This window comes from Perca fluviatilis, chromosome 19, assembly GCF_010015445.1.
Source record: "Perca fluviatilis chromosome 19, GENO_Pfluv_1.0, whole genome shotgun sequence".
Classification (NCBI taxonomy): domain Eukaryota; kingdom Metazoa; phylum Chordata; class Actinopteri; order Perciformes; family Percidae; genus Perca; species Perca fluviatilis.
In genome coordinates this window covers 30,207,821-30,232,210 of record NC_053130.1, presented here as the reverse complement: position 1 = coordinate 30,232,210, position 24,390 = coordinate 30,207,821, and the positions used below count along the sequence as shown (strand labels likewise).

The window sequence follows — 24,390 nt, the reverse complement described above, 5'->3', positions numbered from 1 at the left end:
CCAGTGGGAAGACAACATGTCTGGAGTATTTCAGCAAAACTAGCAATATAGAGGTACAACAAATCAAAGTCCTCCCAACAGAAAGTATCACTCTAGTTGTTACCCAAATTGGCCTGAGTTGTAACATGGCTGCTGTCTGACACGAGGGGCATGGTCAGATTTTGGGTTAAAAGCTTTATAATAAAATAATATTTTAGCTTTTTACACCTTGTATGCGTCCCTCCTTTGCCTTAATCCTTTGACTTCCATTCCCTCCTTTTGTAATTAGGGCAGTCATAAATGTGGGGAAAAATAAGAATTGAAAGTCAAAATGAAAAAACTGTGGTCTCAGTTTCACATTCAGATGAACATTTAATTCTAAAATCCCGTGTTTTAGCGCACCAAGTTGTTAGCAATGTTACTATTGAGTCATGAAAGCAAAACCCTGGACCTTGGAAATGTTCATTAATGATTCTCCTTTTTGTTTTTGTTCCAGGTCCTTACGGAACCAGTCTCTAAATGGAGGAATGTCCGTGGACACAACCCTTTGGTATAATACATATTAGTGGTGTAACGGACCATAGTTGGTCCATGGTCCGTATGGATCAACACTCATGGTTCGGAATGCATGTGAACTGCGGATCAATTGCAAAGTTTAACCATAATAATAGTGTGAAATACATTTTTACTGTTGCTGTTACTTAAGTAGGCCGATAAATCTCGATAGAGGGTTGCCATGAAAGGATACAGGCAACGCAATTTTCAGTTCACGTGAACAGCGCATGTTAAAATCTGGTGCTAATATGACACCGGTGCCTAAATGACGGGTATCTACCGGACGGAATAGCAACACGGATTTCGGTGCCACTTAAATGTCTGCGCTGCTCTCTGATGCTCCAAAACAGACGTTGGATGCAACAGAAGCATCGCTGCATATCACGCTACTTAACACTAAAGTTACACTTGGCAGCAGCCGTTGATGTTCGCCTACTGTTAGCTAGTAGCTGGATTAAACACGCCAAGCAAGCAGCCAGGCCCGGCGGTGGCCAGCCACACACACACACACAAGCAGGACAGAGACGGAGCAGAAAAAAAGGCAGAGAGGAAGAGGAGCGCTGTGTGACTATATTTTCAGGCCGAAAATTAAACAACGGAAAGCTGTAGAATTTGTAAAAAGGCTGTAAGATACAGTGGTAACAGAACAGATGTATTCAAGCATTTGAAAATTCTTTCCTGGGTTTTAACTTATTAATAATCCAAAGATAAAATCACAAAAACACTTAAGGTCATAAAAATTCCTTCAGATTTAGCAATTTGATGATGCATCCACCTTAATTATTAAAAAGTATCTGCATTGGCGATACTGGCCCCATCGGATCAATACCAAATATTGCACACCACTAGCTAAAAGACACAAACTAGCACTTGGTTACTGCTGTTGTCGGAAAAACAACACAGACGTGACTAAATGTTGCATTTACTTGAAACTGGTAAACCTCAAAGTTATTGTAAAATACCCTTTTCTCATCTGTTTTTGTCTTTTAACAGCAATTTACTGTTGAAAGAAGTTATTATTGTTAAAAGTTATTGTTATTACATTTTTAATAACTTATTTGAATTCCCTCCTTTTTTGTGGTAATCCAAAAATTTATCCAATCCGTGATCCGAACCGTGAGTTTTGTGATCCGTTGTACCCCTAGTAAATATTATCATTGTGTCCTTGTGTTGACCTGACATCAGACTTTTAAAATCGGTTAAGACATAAAATTATTTGGAGAATAGGTTTTAATGAACAAAACTAAAGATGTGCAGACCTACTGTAGGGGCTACATTGTTTGTTGCAAGACTCAGAGACAGACAAACTACCTACATGGTTAGATACCAGTAGAGGGAAGAGAGAACATTTGTTTTCTGACCCTTTTGTGAACTGACCCTTAGTTGACCTACTTAGTTGATTTGGATATATCCTGTTTACTGTATGTGCATGTGAATTTTAGCCTAATGGACACCATGATTATCCAGCTTAAATCTTGTGGAAATGCTTCCAGTGGTTTGTCCGGTACTAGAATTGATTGTCTCTGTCCCTACAGGCTCTGATGTACCAGGATCCTGAGCGCTGGGGCATCACTCTGCAGACATATGTTCAACTCACCATGCTGGACAGGCACATGCTAGCCAGAGTAAGTGTACTGTTCGCTACACCTATGCACCCATCTTATTGTATACTAGTTAAAGAGTTTTTTTTTCTATTTTCCTATGATTTTGTGTCCAAGCAACTGATGGAACAACAAAAGTGGCCCAGTATTAAGCAAAATCACTGTAATTACATAGTTATACAAAGTTATTGGGCAATTGAACCTTCAATTTACTTCCACTAAAAGTGCTGTTTTTACCACTGACATGCTCACATTATTATAAGTGTCTGACAGCATCATGGAAAGGATTCCTACTGAGATGGACCTTTTTGTTAAATAGTAAGATCATTTTTGTTTAACATGAAACTTCCCCTAAATCGCTATTGCCAAACCCACTAGATTCCAGTTATACAAATAGTAATTTTATCTTCGTGAAATGCACTTCATTCAAAGTCGACAGAAATAAAATAAAACTATCCAAAGCCGTTTTAATTTGTCTTTCCGCTGTATCAACAATCACCACTCTGGTTTGGTTGAAATAAACCCTTAATTTACGCATTTACATGTGAAAATATGCTGGCACTATACAGGCTAAAATTACTGTTTATTTAAATAGAGTCTGGTGGGTTAAGTGGCAGGGTTTTCTGAGCTGTTTCTGGTTAAACAAATAGGATCTTACTCTGTAGGGATCATTTCCATAATGTTGTCAGACACTAATAACAACCTGAGTCTGTCAGTCGCAGAAACAGCACTTATAGTGGACGAAATAAATGAGGCACATTTGCCCTTTTGGATTACATTGCAGCCCGGTTGGCACCTCACGGTTACAGCAATCTCGCTCAATACTTGACCAATTTCAAAGATTTAGTCACTTAGACACCAATACATGGGAAAATAGGGTCCACTTTTAAAAATAAAACCCTTTCAAATACACTATGTCAACCTGCAGTGCTGACAAACACATTGGTAGCCATGGACTGGGGATGCAAACATATGACCTCATCAGGCAATCAGCTGTATGAACTTAATGTTTCTTGTTGTTTCCAGTCATCCTTTGTCAGAATGATGGAGAGGTCCATCTTCAGTGCCAAGTACATCTTTGTGGAGAATCTCTTCAAAAGGTATCTGTGGTTTGACAAATGTCCACGCCTGGATCAGACCTGGGGTCTCATTTATAAACGTGGCATATGCACAAAACGGGGCTGAAAATGTCCGCACGCCACTTCCCACGCAAATGTTATTTATAAAAAACGAACTTGACCGGAGAATGTACGGTCCTCCACACAAACTCTGACCCCTGCGTACGCACATTTTGGAGACAATGGGAATTGGGGACGCAGATGGTGAGGTGGTGAACTGAAGTCAGACTGCAGAAAATAAATGTGGGAAAAACGATTACTTGTAATATTTTCAAGTATTGATGCCTCACGCACATTTTTTCACTACATATCATCCACGTTATCACGAAGAGTAAATGCAGCAGTGTAAAGGTGCTGATGCACCAAGGAGATTATCGGCCGTTGGACAGTCTGGCGAGGTCAGTGACTTGAATCTGTTCGGTGTGTCCCACGCGTCGTCAGTCTGGGGGGCCGTCGGCGTTCATTTTGGCCGACCTGACATGTTCAGTCGCCGGCAGGGCAGTCGGGACTCCCCCGGAAATGGCGAGCAGAATGAAGTGACTAGAGTCTCTCAAAATCTGACTCAAATCTTTTAAACTTTGTTGAGCTGAAATGAAGACAGATTCAGCAACTGCATGGCCTATTTCTCGCTTGAAATTTTTTCAGAAACATGTTTCAGTGAACTATTTTAGTACAACATGAGATTGTATTCTGAACGGCCGCCATGACAGTCTGGCTTTGACTGTCCGGAGAAAACAAACCCATGTGACGCGTTCGTCCAATCAGCCTTGGGCAACAATACAGATTAGCGCCCCCTGCTGTTGTAGAGATGTATTACGTCTCGTCTCTTCTTTTTGGTGCGCACACTTGTGGGTAATCTGTCATTTATAAAGGGAACATTGCTTACAGATGTGCGTATGCACGGTTTTATAAATCAGATTTTTTTTTTTTTTGGGCGTACGCCGTTTTTGGCTTTTGGGCGTACCTACACTTTTAGTAAGGATCCTATGTTTTATAAATGAGACCCCAGCAGAGTAGATGAATATATCTACTGTATACAGCGTACAATTTCAGCTAAACTCTCATGCTGGTTTGATGGATTCTGTTACAGAACAGAAGGTTTTAGTCTATATTTAATACCTCTTGGAGCTGAGTTGTTTTCTGTCAAGATGAGACCATTTATGCTAGGAAACAACACAGTGAAGGTGGGCAATATGTATAGACCCTTTTATCATTGTTGACTAATTTTATATCACACTATATAAAATGGTCTCAGTAGAGACACTGTTTATAAAATAGGCTGAATATCTGTTTTCTTGGCTTATACAGTGAATATACTGTAATACCTGTGAAATGAAGGTACTAGAAATGCCCCAAATGACCTAATACAGACAGAAATATTAAAGGAATCATAAACATTTATATGTTAAAATATGTAATGGTTGGCAAACTTTGATGGTTTAGATTATCGTATTGCCTACAATTTTGTTTCTGTTTGGGTTTTTTTAGTGGGAAAATGCCAGAAGTGGACTATGCTGTTCTCAGCGAGTGGTTCGATTGGCTCACAACTAACATTTCCATTCCTATTGATCTGATTGGTGAGAATACACAAAGCAGGGACACAAACACATTTAATGTATTTTATTGGGGGTGGCTATGTCTCAGAGGTAGAGTGGGTCTGCCCTCAACAACAAGATTGGTGGTTCGATCCCAGGCTGCTCCGGCAACATGTCAAAGTGTCCTTGAGCAAGACCCTGAACTCCAAGTTGCTCCCCGGACGCTGTATGTAGCTGTCCATTGCTCCTAATATTTAGGATTGGTTAAATGCGGAGATTGAATTTCACTCAATTCAATTTTTGTATGTGACAAATTAATACAGTTTCACAAAAAAGGTTTCTAATAAAGATTTATTCAATTTAAAGAATTTTATTAATTCTGACAGATACGCATTAAAACAAATATGACATGAAGATTGATTGGAAACTAAATCTGTAATGGTTTTTTTTAATTCAGTTTTTATTGCTTTTTAAAAAAGTTTCAACACCACACAAAGACATCATAAACAGAAAAAACAATAAAACAATATATTTTTTTAAATCTATAAATAAAAATGCACAAGGTGAGCAGTGGCACTACCTAACATATTGCTAATAATTATAACTCCTATATCAAAATGATAGTAACAACCAGGGCAATTATTACTGAACTTATAGCTGCTACTCACATCAATTGTAGCAAAAACTGGGCAAACATCACATCTTTACAGACTTTTTCCGATGGGTGAGCGAGGATTTTTTTTTTTTGATTATTTTTTCGGGCATTTTAGGCCTGTATTTCCATAGGACATATGAAGGCAGGGGAGAGAGAGAGGGGGAATGACATGCAGTAAATGGCCGCAGGTCGCAGTTGAACCTGCCGGCACTGTGTCGAGGAGTAAACCTCTATATGTGCGCCTGCTCTACCAACTGAGCTAGCCCGGCCACATGCAAAACAAAATAAAAAACTAGTTAACTGCTGTCTGTATGCCAGTCAAAGACTTCATTTCCTGCATTCTGATACATTTCTGTATTTATGTCAAGGAAAAAAACATAAATCTAGTGGCAGGTAACAATTCAAAATATAAAACCTAATGGGCAGATAAGTGATGAGTAAATGGGAATAAGATTACTCGTAATATTTTCTAGTATTGATGCCTCACGCACATTCTTTCACTCCATATCATCCACTTTACCATGAAGATGAAATCCAGCAGTGTTATTTGCGCTTGTACTGAGTGATATCTGTTCCATAAACACCTCCAACTCAAATCTTAAATAAAAATGTGTTCTTAATATTTAATCGGCGCTGTCACATTGTCTGCTACCGAGCACAGGAGGAGGGGATGGCCCGACTGCATGGAATACAGGATGGCATCAAATACCCTACCATTAGATAGCTGCAGAACACAGTGTAAATAATGAATATCTGTCTTTAAAACTGTGCATATATCATGTATCATGCATATATCAAATGTCAAAGTCTGAAAATACAGCTGTTAATCTTGTGCAATTGTTAGCCTTAATGTCCTCGTTATCAGTCCGAACTTTAATACGGTTTGTGACAAAACCTGCATGAAGAAAAGTGTGCCTGTTACACTTTATTTCGTCTTCAAGTTGTATCTCGGGGTGGGGGATACCACTAGTTGATGCTGTGTTGGCAAGGTATTAACAATCACAAAATGTTGTAAACATATAAATACTGCGGTGAACCCGTGCGTAATGCTGGGGACCAGGGACCATGACGATGACCGGCTAATATGCTGATTTAGATTTTCTGTAGCTGGGCTCTTGGATCTATGTACTGAATTGGGTCCAGTAGAGAGGGCAACGCGCCGGAACCATGCCATCCCGGTCCAAATACAGGTCCTCGCCGCTCTGGGGGAAACCGGCTGTTTCCAGAGGGAAATGTCAGACAGCTAAGTGTTTTTTTTAAAATAAATATTATAAATAATCTTCAACTTTATCACTAAGGCTTGTTTGGATATATAATATATAGTTCTGTTAAATTTTTTATATACGTCTGGTATATCGAAGCTGTCCCCGAGTGCCGTAATGCCTGCCGTTTTGGACGTATTATTAATATATGTAGTCTATAGATCAGGGTTCCATACACTGTGCAAGAACAGGCCAAAATTATAATTCAATTTGCAGCAATTCCTGAACGTCTGAGAAGTTTTTTGCTTTTTCTCCAACAGTCATCATGAGTCGGTTTAACAACTGCCAGTGTCATTCATATAATTATCAGCATTCACGAGGTGCTTTGCATTAACTATTTATGGTTTAAAAATGGGCGTGTACAGGGCGGGATAAGAGGCTGATCCACGTATGCACGCTTGTAGGTAATCTCTGGATTTATAAAGGGAACATTGCTTACAGGTGTGCATACACACGGTTTTATAAATCTGACTTTTTATCCGCGTACGCCATTTTGGGCTTTTGGGCGCACGTACACTTATAGTAAGGATCCTAAGTACAGTTTTATAAATGAGACCCCAGGAGAGTCCGGTACAGCCTGAACTCTGCAAACCGAGATCCTGTACTTGCTAGCTTCACAGCGGAGCGTTCAGTTCCAGTCAAAACTATGTAATTTAGATGTCTTAGCGCCAGCAGCATGTGTAAAATATAGCAGCTGTGGATAAGAGTAAGTAAAATTGTGCGTACAGTAGATGCGTGGAGCGCTCCAATTACAGTAATGGAGACCGGTGCGTTTATAGTATAAAGAGACGTGGGACTGCGTAAGGAGGCTGGTTGGGGTGGCGGATGGGTAAAACACAGGACTTTCACGTGGGAGATCGGTATTAGCGTGTTTTTTTTGGTTATGTACCATGTATTTTGTGACTTTCTTGTGTTACTAAAGCCTTTCCCTGCATTCTTTTCCTAAACCCAAGCATTTATTTATTTATTTATTTTTTTGGTGACGCTGTTCTTGCGATAACACACAACGTGGCGACGCGAGCCGCGTGCATATAAAACGCACTGGTCTCCCTTACTTCAATTGGAGTGCTCCACGTATATAATGCATGAAGAATTTTACTTTGGCGTACACATTGCACGTTTGTAAACCCGTGTTATTTGTACGCTTTTGCGAAATGTGGCAACATGAATAAGCTAAAATCAACGTGTGCTAATGCTAAATATGGCTTTTAGCTGTGTAAATATCTCATGTTAGCAAAAGAAAATGTAAATGCATTATGCATATACAACTTTTTTCTTTTCTTTTTTTAAGATACATTTTTTATTTTAAACGATAATATAATAAAATGCTCCGGAGCTCGAGCACCCACGGAAAATACTGACCACCACTTTTCATCTCCAATCCTATCTGTATTTGTGAGAAGTGGTGCTGTCCTGAGTTGAAAGATAGCCTATAGGCTAGGCCTACTTTACGGCTTTATTATGGCATGTGTGTTCGTGTCGGCCGCTGAAATGCAAACACTTTTTTTAAAGGGTGTGCGCGTGTGAGCACCCACAGAGGAAAACATAAATCGGCGCCTATGTCCCTCTGCACAGAAAATAATAAAGTTTGGCTATAAGGATTACACATCTGACCAGGCAAAGAAAAAGACGAACGGCAGTTTTCAAGGTCTGCAGTACAAATATTTCCGACGTCGAATTTCATCAGACACTTCAAATCGGGAGAGATTCGGGTTCCAGTCCCGATATTCAGCTGAACCACTATTTGGACTTTTTTGTGATGGACAGAACTCCCTTCAGTCTTTGGCCATGAATAAGCACACCCTCCCCTCTTTGTTCAAGGTGGCGGTAAGAGTGAATAAAACTAGGCACACACAACACAAACTGCTCTCTCTCTCTCTCTCTCTCTCTCTCTCTCTCTCTCTCTCTCTCTCTCTCTCTCTCATAAACACACACACACACACATGCAGACGTAAGTATGTGAATAAAGCTAGACACACATACAACACACTGCACTCTCACACACACGGACATGCACATTCACTCACCAATATTAATAACTTTTCACTCACTCTTTCTCAAACACGCACACATTCACTCACAAATACACTGACAAATAACATATACTTTCCATTCCATGTGATGGTGGGATTCAGCTACTCTTAAAGAATATGTTTTGTTCTTTAAGAGAAGGAAAGGTTAAAGGATGTGTTTCTGTCTCATAAAAGTGAGGCATGTTTGAAGAATATTATTTGACTTAGGAACCATTATACTTTAATTGTTTGAATGAATTTAATGATTTGATGTCATGGTTGACATCAAATCGTCCGCGACCCGATACCGGATAAGCGGACGAAGATGGATGGATGTCATGTTTGAGGCATATTGAACAATGTTGATTTATTGTTGGCCTAATGTCAGTTTTAGGCTGTGCTTTTTTATCTGTGTTAATGTAAACTCTTCAGATGTATGTGGACGCAATGTCTTTTGAATATTGAGTAGGAAAAAATTCAAATAAAACTCCAGCAGTTCATAATCACTGTCTTTAGCTTGTTTAAAAATGGAAACTTTGGTATGTCTTGACTTGTGACTTACTTGACCAAAGCTATGACTTGACTTGCTTGATTGTCACAAAAAATGACTTGGACTTGGTTGAGACTTGAAGGTTAAGACTTGAGACTTGCCCATGTGTGACTTACTCCCATCTCTGCCTAATGGGGTATGTAACATTGGTTGGGCTGAAAATGGCCTGGTTGATATTTTATTGGCCCTTATGCATCCCTGTGTTTTGGCCCTTTTTGTAACAAGAGCTTTTCTTCCAAATATGGTATGCTCATGAATATTTAGATGATCTGCGCTCTGGTTGGTTGAGCGAATCACACACATCGGACTTTAGGAGCTCCACACAGTCTGACGAGAAAGCGGCAGTCTGCTTGGCTCCATACCCAGGGCAAAGTCACCCTTTGTAGATTACTGCACTACCGGGGCGGCTGCCGGCATAACTAGAATATATTTAGGACCCGAGTGCCGACAGCGGCGAAGGCCCTATTGAAACTGAAGTAATTCTTTTTTTTTTAAATGGCTTTTTGAGGGGCTTAACATATTCAAAAACAAACCAAATTTGGCGGTCGCATCAAGTCTGGTGAACATTTACGTATTTTAAGGGTTTCGGGAATATGCGCACAAAAATGGCTCGCTAGCGCCCCCTAGAAAGTTAAAGAAATTGAGCCCCTGCAGTGCGTTTAACGTAGACTCACGAAACTTGGTACACATATGTACCATGTCAAGATGTACAGAAAACTTCATAAGAGCCATACCCTAAACCCAACAGAAAGTCTGCCATTTTGATTTCAAAGTTCAAAATTAGTGTGATTTTGGCCATTTCCACGTCGTACTTTAACGAACTCCTCCTAGAGATTTCATCCGATAAACTTCAAACTCGGTCTGTGCCATCTTAAGAAGTTAAAGATGAAAAGTTGTTAAAAGAAAAGCTTTTCGTTATAGGGCGTGGCCGTGGCGGGGTGGCCATTTTGTGCGTTTCGCCGCCGAAACAGGAAATGGGTGTAACTCGAGTGTACATTGTCCAACTGGCTCGAAACTTTTCAGGATTCATAAGAGTCCAACCAACAAAGAAAGGCCGATATTTACTTAAAGTCATAACGCCCCCTAGTGGCAACAGGAAGTAGGCCTAAAAGTCAAGGTGCTATACTTTAACGAACTCCTCCTAGAGATTTCATCCGATGGACTTCAAACTTGGTCTGTACCATCTCAACACCTTACCGATGAAACGTTATTGAAAGAAAAACTTTTCGTCAGACGGTGTGTGGGTGTGGCGTGGCAGCGATTTTGAGTGTTTAGCGATGAACAAAGAAGTTGTTGTAACTTGAGTGTACGTTGTCGTATCTGCCCGAAATTTCTCACGATTGACAAGGGTACAGGCCTGAGGGCACCTACAGGCCAAAATTGACTTTTGGTCATAGCGCCCCCCGCTGGCAACAGGAAATGCGCCTTATATGACAAACATCATCCGATTTACATGAAACTTATGTGTGGTCTACATGTGATACTGAGCTATACTTTAACCATGCCCACTTACTCAGGCCACGCCCCCTTTAATAACATTTGAACCGTTTAAGGTAGAGTCTTGTGTGAGGTGTCATTGAACTCAGCAGAGAGTTCATTCTTCATTGGTGATGGTTTGGCCCACCCCCTATGCTTAAGCCACGCCCCCTTTCATAACATATCAACCGTTTAAGGTGTACCCTTGTGTGAGGTATCATTGAACTCAGCAGAGACTTCCTTCTTCATTGGTGATGGTTTGCGCCCCCCCCATGTTTAAGCCACGCCCCCTTTCATAAATGCTGACACATCTAAGGTAGAGTCTTGTGTGAGGTATCGATGAACTCAGCAGAGACTTCCTTTTTTATTGGTGATGGTTTGACCCACCCCATATGCTTTAGTCACGCCCCCTTTCACAGTTAATGAACCACATGACGTAGAATCTTGTGTGAATTATCGTTCACTCCGCGGGGATTTCCCTTTTCATTGGTGATGATTTGCGGCGTCTGAGTGCCGCGCAAATGCACGGTCGCAAGGAGCAGCGTCCGCCGGTAACCCCAACGCGCGCAGAGGCGCGAGGGCCCATCCATTGCTGCTCGCAGCTTTAATTACAGTTTGAATTTCGTCACGGCACTTATATCACAGCTACCCCAAGGTCTTACAAAGCTAACCGTTGTGTCCAATTTAAGGCATTTTTATGAACGTGAGGGGTCTTGTTAGGAGGAGCAGCTAGCTAGCTATATGTCCCATTCAATACAATGGGAAAAGATTGCGGCTAGCTTGCTACACTTTCGGCATAACTATAGTATATTTAGGGGTCCAAGCCCATGGGGGCATGGGAACCGTGTATGCACGGCAACGCGGTTCACATCTCCAGCGGCGCTGTGGAACCCTATTGTTTTTCTGATTATTCTTCTCCTTCTTCTTACTTATTATTATTCTTCTCCGCCTAAAACTCAGACTACAGCCTAAATTGTACATGGTGGGGGGTTGCCATCTTCAGGACTGGTCCAAAACTCCGCAAGGACCTCAGGCGCAAAAATTGACCCACTTCCACCACTAGGTGGCGCTATAGCAGAAAAAATGCGTATGGCCCTATAACTCCATACCGTAACCCGACATTCAAAAACCATACATCTACGCGTTCCCTGGATCCAACTGAATCACGTGATATAGGCCACGCCCATTTCCACCTGGACTTTTATGCATGAAAAATCTCGATTTATCAAAAACCTACTTTTTCAAACTCCTCCTAGACCGTGGAACCGATCTGCACGAAACTTGGACCGTAGCATCTCCAGACTGACCTGACTAAAAGTTATGGAAAGAATTTTTATACGATAAAAATTGTGCATATAACGCACAAACTAATTTGTGTAGCTAACTATGAAAACACCAACTTTGCCATATCTCAGCCAAAATAAATGCTATCAACGCCAAACTTTAGATTATTCTTTGCCATGACCCGCTGGACGTACCCCATGCGTTTTACGAAAATTGGACACTAGGGGGCGCTACAAGTACAAAAAGTTTATATCTCATGAACGGCTCATCCGATTTTATAAAACATTTTATGGGTACCATCTGGGGCCAATCCTGAGGCCAACGCTAGAATGGAGTACTGAGGGGTCAAAGTGGGTGTGGCCTATGGGACCCAATGTGACCCAACTCTAGATTCATCACTTACACTAATGTGAACAACTTTAAATTTACAGGGTAGATGGGCCATGGATCACACCTACCAAAAATTTGACCACTAGGTGGCGCTATGTTTTTTTTTTGTCATTAACTCCCACAATACACATCGCACATTAGAAATTTACATCCACGTGTTCCTTGAATCAAGCTGAATTAACTGATATAGGCTACGGCCATTTCCGCGCAAACGTTTTTTCGCAATATCGCAAAACCAACCAATGTGCAAAACCAACTTTTTTGAACTCGTCCTAGGCTCTGCGACCGATCTGCACGAAACCTGGTATTTAGCATCTCCAGATAGACCTGACAAAAAGTTATGGAAGGAATTTTGCTACGTTAAATTAATCGATACTGTTACATCCAAGATCGATACACTGTGTGTAAGAAATGTTAATCATTTGTCCATTATGAGTTATAATGTTCAATATGTTTATTTTTCCACTGGATGACTCAAAATATATAGAACTGTAAATGTGTTGATCGTTGGGCATGCCGCTCTGAGGATTTGTACCAAATTTGGCAAAGATCGGCCATTAGTGGGTGCTATAATCAACATATAAGTGTTTTGCCCTGTTAATCAATGTTAATGGAATATTTGCAATGGGAATGTATCAAAGACTTTGCAGCTCACACTTCTCAATATTTACTGATGTTTACCTCCTACCATTACGTTTTGGTTTTCGCTTTTGCGTGCTCCCCTGGTGTTCTACAATAAAGAAACATCTTAACCCACCTGAAAATGTTTCTACAACCTTCACAGTGGACAAATGTAACTCTTTTCTCCCACTTTTTCAATCCAAAATCAACACCATTCATAGGCGTTGATACCGTGCAATTAAACATTGTAGTTTGTGCTAAGTGGAGAGTCTGTCATAGTGTGATTGGTTATGTCCGTGGCATAGATTCTTAATTTCCCACGAAGCTGATCGCGGTTACGTGTCAGTTAAACTTCTCATCTCCAATCCTGTCTGTATTTGTGAGAAGTGGCGCTGTCCTGAGTTGAAAGCCTACTTTACGGCTTTATCGAGTTAATAGGCGCGTGTGTTCGTGTCGGCCGCTGTCCATTTCCTAAGATTTTGAAATGCAAACAACTGTGGACAACTTCTTTTTTTTTTTTTCGCGGCGCATGTGAGCACCCACAGAGGAAAATATCAAACGGCGCCTATGACACCATTTACAACAACCTGACCACCTCTCCTGCTCTTTCAACCACCACACCTGCCTCCCCCCCTCCACCCGCTCAGTCACTCTCATTTCTCTCTGCTGTCCCCTGTGGTCAGGGGGGTTAAGAAGTTTGTTTATAGTAGAGAATTGTTAAAGGTAGTCTGTATATGCATGGAGATGAACGGTTAACCACTACATTTGCAACGGCAGAGTACCGCAGACCTCATGCATCAAACCTCTCGATATTCACCGTTTGCCCCCCCTACGTAATGCTTCTGGTCCCGCATTGGCGCAGCTTCCCGTGTCATCGGGGCGACTGGCGCAGCTCCCCGGGATGTCGGGGACGACTGGCATCGGAGGCGACTGGCATCGGAGGCTTGGGCCCAGTCATAACTGCTTGCAGTTCTAGTTACAGTTTGAATTTCGTCAAGGCATGTATATTACAGGTTCCCCAACGTCTTACAAAGCTTAGCTAACACTTGTCCGATTTCGGATTTCAATTTAATGCATTTTTGTGAATTTCAGAGGTCTCGTTAGGAGGAGGCTAGCTAGCTCTCATTGATGGACTCCAGCTCACCGCGGGCTCTATCAATGAGACTCACGGACAAGAGGTGTTTATTTCCACACATCGTTTGTTTAAATAACTCAACACACATATCCATTATAAGATTAGTTGGAACCTACGGTAAGAGATTGCGGGTGTAACAAGCTCGCTGACCGCGCTCTCAGTCACACACCGGCCATTTAGCAGGAAGAGGGGAGGGAGAAAAGCGACCTGCAGGCCCTGGAGCTCTTTCAGGGCAGCGGCGTTTGGTAGTCCAGTCACCCAGAAAGGGTGAGTTTGCGCGGGTATTGAGCACCGCGGGCTGACGGCCGTGACGGAGCTCAATCTAGCTCACAGCAGGCTGGAGTCTGTGAAGGAGGACAGGCAGGGCGGCGATGTAGCAACCCAGGCAGCACTAGCCGCTGAACTCCGACACACAGTCAGACAAAATTTGCAATTAGCCATCCATTTTCGTAAACGGCCCATATGAGCTTTACATAGTTGATTTCTTGCATTAAAAAGTTTCAGAATTGAATTTTGTAATGGAATAGCAGAGATCTGCGCGACCTACATTCAGAAGACTACCTGATCTCAGGTCATTTGTGTAGCTTATGTAAATGTTGGGGCGTGACCGTTCTCTTAATACACCCATGGGCGTGACAAAGGTACAGGTCCTGAGATGCTTACGTAAGCAACTAGCTTTGTTGAGATTCGCCTGTTTTCAGCGGCAGTTTCAAAATATGAGATTTTTATAGTAAAGGGGTGTCAATGGGATTTTGAGCTTCTATGTACAGTACAGACCAAAAGTTTGGACAAACCTTCTCACTCAATGTGTTTCTTTATTTTCTTGACTATTTACATTGTAGAATCTCACTGAAGGCATCAAAACTATGAATGAACACATGTGGAATTATGTACTTAACAAAAAAGTGTGAAATAACTGAAAACATGTCTTATATTTTAGATTCCTCAAAGTAGCCACCCTTTGCTTTTTTTGACAGCACTGCAAACCCTTGGTGTTCTCTCAATGAGCTTCATGAGGTAGTCACCTGAAATGGTTTTCACTTCACAGGTGTGCTTTGTCAGGGTTAATTAGTGGAATTTTTTTCCCTTATTAATAAAAAAGCAAAGGGTGGCTACTTTGAAGAATCTAAAATATAAGACATGTTTTCAGTTATTTAACACTTTTTTATTAAGTACATAATTCCATATGTGTTCATTCATAGTTTTGATGCCTTCAGTGAGAATCTACAATGTAAATAGTCATGAAAATAAAAAGGAAATGCATTGAATGAGAAGGTGTGTCCAAACTTTTGGCCTGTACTGTATGTCCTATTAACCACTGAACTGTCGTTATTCAACTATTGACAGGGTAAAATCGGCTTAGTATAGTTGCCCTGGACAACTTGCTGTAGCAATGTGTGGATGGTGATGCCCAAATATGTAATTTTGCTTTTTCATTGGTTGAGACTATGGCCGTGGGATTCGCATACAAAGTATGTACCATGTCAATGAATTTGACTCCCAAACCAAGCCTCTCCATTACTTGCCACAGGTAGTTCCATTCTAGGCGGTCAAAAGCCTTTTCCACGTCCTGTGATAAAACTGCTGCTGTTGTTGGGAGGTTTTTGGCTTCTTCTATTACATGGAGTAATCTGTGTATATTGTCTGCAGCTTGACGCTTTGGTATGAACCATGATTGGTCAGGGTGGACTAGCTTCTCAATGAAGCGTTCTAGGCGTAGTGCCAAGATTTTGGAGTAAAGCTTAATATCACTCTACAACACAACCATAAAAGGACCGAAAATGAAGAAGATGTAGACAAAAGACTATCAATATTAGATCTAAGAATAGGGATTTATTGCACAAAATACAAGTTCTAGGAAAAGAAGCGCAGACTGTGGACCGGTCTTTTACACTTCTCTGCATACTGAATAAACTGACGGAGCGCACCGGCCGTGCTGAGTGCATGGAAAACACGTTGAAGGGTTGGGCGCAACCAAGTCTCACCCAGAGGTGGGGGGGGTTTGAGTGATAAATGTTTTTATTTGCTTGCCAATTACATTGAATCAAGAAAGCCAACCAGTTATCATTTTTTATAACCGTTAATATTTTACATTCATCATTATGATAACATTTTTGGGCGGTTAAACAGGCCACTTCTGATTATTGTTAACCCCCCGCCGCCGCCCCTCCCATCCCCCAAATGATACATTTGTGCGTACTTGTGGACCAACTCAACTCTGACAGATTGGGGAGTGATCGTGGTCATGTAATATTTATTTATTTATTATTTATTATTATTATTTTGAAATTAGTGTTCATAAACGAGTAATGTATGGTCTTTCAACAATTTCAAGTGAATATAACAATTTACAGAAAATATTGTTAAAGCTTGTGTGGGGCCCGGGGTAAATGGTTGGTGCCCCTGGGCACTGGCCCAAGTGCCCGCCCTTATGGATAATCCCGGCATGCTCGGTCCGTGCCGATGCTATTGATAGCAGCTGTGGACTCGCTTTGTTTTAATTTTCAGAGCTAGCAATTTGCTTGGTTTACAGCAGTTAAAATAGTAATTTTGCCTCACTCTGTGCATTATGAATTCAGCTCTCCTTTCCGTCATTTAGCTCTGCTCGATTTGTGACTAAAAGAGTATGTGTAGATTTAGAAAAACAAGTCTTAAGAGATTGCTCTAACGATTTAGAACATTCTTCCAACTCCTCAATTCTTGCCTCTCTCTTTTTCTTCAAATTTGCTGAAAAGGAAGATGTGAAATCTCTAATAAATCCTTTAGTGGCTTGCCGGGTCCGAAACTGAGGCAGTATTGATTGATATGAACTCTGCTAGTTTGGCTCCAAATTCTGTATTAAAAGCTGTGTTTTGGAGAAGGGAATTATTAAATTGCCACCTTCTAGATTTTTCTCCTAACATATCATAATGGAATGTGGTTATCAGTGCATTGTGGTCAGACAGGATTGCTGGTTCCGTTGCTATTGTGTGGAACATTACATCAAGCTCACTGGAGCACAAAAAATAATCAATGCGGGAGTGGGTGCGGTGACGTGTGGGGAAAAAAAAAGTGTTATCCTTTCTAGGAGGATTGTGCATTCTCCATATATCTGTAAGATCGTGGGATTCCACAACTGCATTAAACATGTGCGATGTGTTTTTGGGCTTTCGTGTGGCTGACCGCTGATCTATCCTGATTTAAGTCTAGTACCGCATTCATGTCTCCCCCTATAATTAGTGAGTATTCATTGAGAGAAAGCAATTGGTTAGGCGCGGGAAAAAGCTTTCATCATATCTAGCCGGTGCATATACTGAGACAAAGGCTATTTTCCTACTCCTTATTGTAGTACATATATATGATATGCTGCCTGACAAGTTTTTACTACTGTTGTCTATGGTGAGTGTGCATCTCTGTGACCGCAAAACAATGGAGCCCTTGGTTTTGGTGTCATCACTAGATGCAGCAGCAACTTTGAAATATTTATTTTGTAGACGATTTACATCTCTTTTAAGCAAATGTGATTCTTGAATAAGCGCCACGTCTATGTTCTTCCTTTTTAAATAATCCAGGATTTTAGCCCCCTGATGTTAACAGAAAGGATTGAAAGTTCAGCCATCTTCAAAAGGTACACATATGTCTTGAATACACTACCGGAATTCACTGATAAATTTGTAACAAAGGGTGAGCTGTTAGATCTAAGCACGGTGTGGTTAAAACATAAAATAAATCCCCTAACCCTCCAAGACCGCAGACCCCTTTCCCTCTCTGTAGGATACGTGGCCGCATCAAATGCAGCTCGCACAAAAACACAGCTCCTGTCTAAAGTCACAGGTTAACTGAAACAGGTCTAATGTTTTCCTGTTAAACATGAACAATGTTACAAAAAAACTGAAAACTAAGTACCAACCATCTATTAATTTCTGAAATAAACTGTATGAAAAACAAATCAGCCGTGTAGGAGTAATAGACAGATTATAAAATGCCGTCAAATCAAATGCTCCTTGTAACTTGGCTCTCAAACTTGTCCGCTTCCTTGGGTGCAGTGAATGTGAATGTTCTCCCTGCTCAATTTACTCTGAGTTGCCGGATAGATAAGAAAGTTTGGGATGCCTTTAGCATGTAGCTTGTGCTACACTCCTATAAATCCCTGGCGCCGCTGGGTGGTGAAAGCGCTGTAGTCAGGCTAAAAGCGCAGTGTTGCGTTGGAATCTCGAATCAGGCCTTCCTGCTGTGCCTGTCTCGCCCCCTGAAAAATGGCATCACGGTCCTAGTATCTCAGACATCTGAGAATCAGCGTGCGTGTTACTGCACCCTTGCCGTAGATTCTGTGTGCCCTGTCAATTTCGATGGTAGCCCTGTTCTGTAGGGATGGAATCCATTTTGGCAACTGTTTTTGCAAAAATTCAACTGGGTCATCTTTCTCGCTGCCCTCCTTCAGTCCGATGATCTGGACGTTATTTCTTCTCGGATCTATCCTCCAGTTCAGCCAACTTCAGCTCAAATTTCCTCTGGTCATCAAAACATGCTTTCACCGTATTTTTCATCTGTCTGTTGTCCTTCTGTGCCTCGTCTAGTCGCTGTATTAAATCTCTTACTGTAGTTCCCTGCCTCTCCAGCTCTGTCCTGATGTGTTGAAGCGAGGTGTCAATTTCTGCTAACTCCTCCTTCACTGCGATGCGGACCGCTGATTTGAAGCCCGCTTTGTTGCCTTTCCAGAACCCTGGCCATGCCTCCTCCATACGTTTGTCGGCGTTAGCATCCGAAACCTCGCTAGCCGTTGCCATGCTAGCCGAGTTAGCAGAATTCTTTGCTCGGTTAAATTGCAGCGGGGGTCTGCTTTTTTGCACCTGCAGGCATTCCACAAAGTTACCATGGTAACAAATGCAAGGATTGACGTCACATAAGAAAAGAATAGACCTGGGGTCTCATTTATAAAACTGTGCGTAGGATCCTTACTATAAGGTGTACATATGCCCAAAAGCCCAAAATGGCGTACGGCGAACAAAAGTCAGATTTATAAAACCGTGTGTACGCACACCTGTAAGCAATGCTCCCTTTATAAATCAGAGATTACCTACAAGCGTGCGTACGTGGATCAGTCTCTTATCCCGCCCTGTACACACCCATTTTTAACCATAAATAGAATACAAAGCACCTTGTGAATGCTGATCAGTATATGAATGACATTGGCAGTTGTTACACCGAATCATGACTGGCGGAGAAAAAGCAAAAAACTTCTCAGACGTTCAGGAATTGCTGCAAATTGAATTATAATTTGGCCTGTTCTTGCACAGTGTATGGAACCCTGATCTATAGACTACATATATTAATAATACATCCAAAACGGCAGGCATTACGGCACTCGGGGACAGCTTCGATATACCAGACGTATATGATAAGATTTAACAGAACTATATATTATATCCAAACAAGCCTCAGTGATAAAGTTGAAGATTATATATAATATTTATTTAAAAAAACACTTAGCTGTCTGACATTTCCCTCTGGAAACAGCCTGTTTCCCCCAGAAGTGGCGAGGACCTGTATTTGGACCGGGATGGCACGGTTCCGGCGCGTTGCCCTCTACTGGACCCAATTTAGTACATAGAGCCAAGAGCTCAGCTTTAGAAAATCTAAATAGGCATATTAGCCAGTCATCATCATGGTCGCTGAAGTCTCTTTTTCTCCTGATTCTTCCATTAGCGTAGTCCTCCTGCAGTGCCAGCAGTGACATCATGCAGCATTACGCACGGGGGTCACCGCAGTATTTATATGTTTACAACAATTTGTGATTGTTAACACCTTGCCATCACAGCATCAACTAGTGGTATCCCCCACCCAGAGATACAATTTGAAGACGAAATAAAGTGTAATAGGCAAACGCACTTTTCTTCATGCAGGTTTTGTCACGAACAGTATTAAAGTTCGGACTGATAATGAGGATGTTAAGGGTAACGATTGCGCTAGATCTTAACGGCTGTATTTTCAGACTTTGACATTTGATGATATATGCACAGTTTTAAAGACAGATATTTAGTTATTTACACTGTGTTCTGCCGTTATCTAATGCTAGGGTATTTGCTGATATCCTGTATTCCATGCAGTTGGGCCATCCCCTCCTCCCGCGCTCCGTAGCGGACAATGTGACGGCGAGACAGCGCCGATTTAAATATTAAGAACAAATTTTGAGTTGGAGATGTTTATAGAACCGTTATCACTCAGTACAAGCGCAAATAACACTGCTGATTTCATCTTCATGGTAAGTGGATGATATGGAGTGAATGTGCGTGAGGCATCAATACTAGAAAATATTAGAGTAATCTTATTCCCATTTACTCTCTGCAGTCTGACTTCAGTTCACCACCTCACCACCTGCGTTGCCAATTCCTATTTTGTCTCCAAAATGTGCGTACACATTCTCCCGTCAAGTTTGTTTTTTATAAATCACAACCTTTGCGTGGGAAGTGGCGTATGCACATTTTCATTGACTTTTTCCCCCTTTCCAGTGTACCTGCAGACTTCTCCTCAGACCTGCCATGAGAGGTTGAAGCAGAGATGCAGAGAGGAGGAGAAAGTCATTCCATTGGTGAGGACGTAAATCTAAACATATGGTTTGACTTCACGGAATACATAAAACAATCAAAAACCGTAAAAGTGGAAATAAATGGGTTAAACATTTTGTGAATTGGTCACTATTGTTCCATCTGTCACCAGGAGTATCTGGAGTCCATCCACCAGCTGTATGAGGAGTGGCTCATCAAGCAGAGCTCCTCCCCTCTTCCTGCTCCTGTTCTGGTGAGTTAACATTAACATCCCACCAGGTGCTTTGGTTTGCTTTGTGTGATGTGTAGCGGGAGATAGGGGACCCAAATGCAGGGAGAGGCAGGCAGGCAGGAGAAGGTTTGAACTTCAGGCTTTAATCCAACAAAAAGCGGCACTACAGAGACTGGAAAACTCACAAAGTCAGGCAGGGAGAAACCAAAAGCAACGGCAGCAGGCGATAGCATGCACAAACTGACGGGCAAAATACAGGCAGGAACAAACTGACACAAGACGATCTGACACGAGACAAGGAGAACACAGAGGTTAAATACATGAGGTAATGAACAAACTAGGGCTTTGACTTTTGCCCAAAAATCATATTCGAAGTTTGTTTGTTTATTAATATTAACATTTGAATATATTCGAATATTTATTAATACTATTTTGACCATTAAATGCCTTCAGTTTAAAAAAAAATTAAAAGTCAGACCCTGGATTAAACACAAACAGTATGCTTTCCACAGGAAGTTCAGAGCTTTCACCATAGCCTATGTAAGTGGTCTGATATTTATACTTGTGTGCTGTTGTGTGCGTCGAGCCGGTCTGTGTGGGCGGTGTTGCCAACTTAGCGACTTTTCAGACCCCATTAGCGACTTTTTTTTTTCACAAAAGCGACTAGCGACAAATCTGGCGACTTTCTGTAGAAAAGACAGCGACTTTCTGTAAAAAAAAAAAAAAAGAGTCGCCAGAATTGTCCAGCGAACACGCAATGTATTTCTCTCCTGTGGCCACCGAAACACCTCTCTCTTCTGTTCTGTGACTGAGGAGCAGCCCCGTCCTCCCCTCTGTGCTCTCTCCTCATGTGCAGCAGCACTGAGCAGGCAGGTAGAAAGGGGAGAAGGGACAGGGTGCGGGGGCCGGTGTAGGTAGGAGAGACGGTGGCACGCAATGGGAGAAAGACGCCGCTGAGCTGGCCTGGCGTCGCCGCGACGTGTAGTAACATTTTGAAATGCGTGAAAAACCTCAGAATCTGAATTGAAAACGTTTACAAGCAAACACATTTACAAAAAATAATGCCCATAACAGGTTTGAATATTAAAGTGATGGTTCGGAGTAATTTCACCCTAGGGTCCTTTGCAACATGACCTCGAGCCAAACGCCCCCCCAGAAGCTTTTTTCAGCTGGGTCTAACATTGGGAGAGTTAGTGTAGAGTAGCGTTATCAGCTGAATAGCTTAGCGCAGGGGCTAATGGACCCACGTTTGTATCTCGTAAATGACCCCACTAATAATGCCCGAAATGATACCAAACTTCTACACTAGTACAAATAGGTTATGCACTCATAAATCGATGGATTGGAAAGTTTGTAAGTACACCAGAAGTTTATGAACACTTGCCTGCTCTCTTCTGCTCTCTGTTGCTGCTGCTGCTACCTGCAGTTAGACAAGTGCTTAGGGCCGTCTACAAATTACTACACCGAAAAGAGATACAACAAAAATATTTATTAATTTAATGATTAAATAAGGTAATGTCTCCAAACTTACCTCAAGTCTCCTGCTAGTTATACTACAGCACTTACTCAAAAAAAAAAAGTTAAATTAAAAAATATTTTTGTTGCATCTCTTTTCAGTGTTGTAATTTGTAGACGGCCCTAAGCACTCGTCTTACAGCAGCAACAACAACAGCAGAGAGCAGAAGCCAGCAGGCAAGTGTTATTTACATAAACTTCTGGTGTACTTACAAACTTTCCAATCCATCATTTTATGAGTGCATAACCTATATGTACTAGTGTAGACGTTTGGTATAATTTCGGGCATTAATATTTTATTTTATTTTATTTTTTTTATTTTTATTTAGAATCTAATACATAGAACAAATTAAGAATTACAAAGACAAAACAAGCTTCAAACACCCCCACCCACCCCTACCACCCTCCCATGTATTCACACCACAATCACCACCACATTCAACTCCACATTCGTAGTGTTTTAACAAAAAAAAAAAAAAAACACTATAAAATAAAAAAAAAAGCACAAAGCAAACAAAATAAAGAAACAACAAAGAAAAAAAAAAAATTAATATAAATCAATCCTCTAATTCAAGTAAACAAACATTCCATTTCTTTTCATGTTCAATTATTCTGTTGTTATTCGTTGCTATGATTGTTTCCAGCATATGCTGATGATAAACTCTATTCTTAAAGTGTTTTATACATAAATTTGATGTAGTTTTAGCTTTAAAAATAAACATTCTACCTATCAAAACAATCATATTCAAAAAGTGATTACATTTACCCTCATATACACATAACAAAACATTCTGAGGTGTGATTCGCAAAACAATATCCATAGACCTTAACCATATCTGTATCTTGGTCCAAAATTTAGCCACATGAAGGCAAAAATAAAACAAATGCATCAGGTCTCCTCCTCCTCATCCCCACAGAACCTGCAACAAGGGTTTTTCTATCTGCCACTTAACCAGAGACTTTTTTGTTGCAATAATTTTATAAAAGATTTTAAGTTGAAATATTCTGGAATATGAATCAATTGTAGTTCTATAAATTGTTTTAAAGTAATCTTTCCACAAAATTGGTTCATTAAATTCGTTTTCTTAACAACAAGCAGGTTCTGTGTGGAAAAAGTGCAGTGCCTGTGATATTTACTTTCCAAATATATATTATTTTATTTATCTTTGCACCAGATAACCATTTTAAACATCTTATTGGTGGGAGACAAACCATTAATTTATTCTTCTTATCATTTTGCAATTTCTTTTCCAAATTTGGGGAATTGCAGAAATTAACTGGTTAAATTGTAACCGATCGAGAGAAATGCTAAAAAATGTTTTCAAGTTTTCATAAGAAATAAAATCTCCAGATAAGTCTAAAAGGTCATTGACAAAAATTAACCCATTTTTAACACATTCCTCCCACAACAATGGCCTGTCTCCAACCATAATTTTGGAATTCATCCATAGCAACTGTGTTTGAATATCTTGAATTGTATCTGGAGGGTAGTACTGGAAATTCAACCAAGCCTTCAGTGCATCCTTGAAGAATGGTGATAATTCTTTTAAACTACTTTGAAATAGTTTATCAATATGTATTGTTTTTAATTGGTAAAAAGGAAACAAATTATTCGAAAAGAAGGAAAAGGCTGAATATAATCTCTGGCTCGTAATCCATTGTTTGTTGTGATAAATTTTAGTCACCCAAGAGGCTTTCAAGGAACAGTCCATCATTTGAAGATTTTTTAACTTCAGTCCACCGTTATCATAAGAATTATATAAATATTGCCTTTTAATTTTATCTGGTTTATCATTCCATATAAATTTGAAAATGTTTTGTTCAAACTGAAGAAGAAGAAGAATTTTGTGCTAGGTGAAGGAAGAAGCATTAATAAGTGAACAAATTGTGGAATTACTAATGTATTTATCAGAGTTACTTTTCCTTGAATTGTCAGAGAGTTTCCC

At 40.8% G+C, this 24,390-nt stretch overlaps 1 protein-coding gene across 3 annotated transcripts in view; it reads left to right on the top strand.

Moving 5' to 3' along the window:
* The window catches only part of tk2 (thymidine kinase 2), an 87,268-nt gene that overhangs the window by 33,586 nt on the left and 29,292 nt on the right, over positions 1-24,390 (top strand). For 2 of the 3 annotated variants that reach the window (XM_039783192.1, XM_039783194.1), the window contains exons 3-9: positions 1-53; positions 476-529; positions 2,070-2,159; positions 3,162-3,235; positions 4,742-4,830; positions 20,662-20,741; positions 20,870-20,950. The exon at positions 1-53 is cut by the window's left edge and continues 22 nt beyond it. In XM_039783192.1, the coding sequence (XP_039639126.1) occupies positions 1-53; positions 476-529; positions 2,070-2,159; positions 3,162-3,235; positions 4,742-4,830; positions 20,662-20,741; positions 20,870-20,950 (521 nt within the window). Of the gene's footprint in view, positions 54-475; positions 530-2,069; positions 2,160-3,161; positions 3,236-4,741; positions 4,831-20,661; positions 20,742-20,869; positions 20,951-22,546; positions 22,597-24,390 lie in introns of those variants that run through there. The other variant, XM_039783193.1, reaches the window with a different exon arrangement.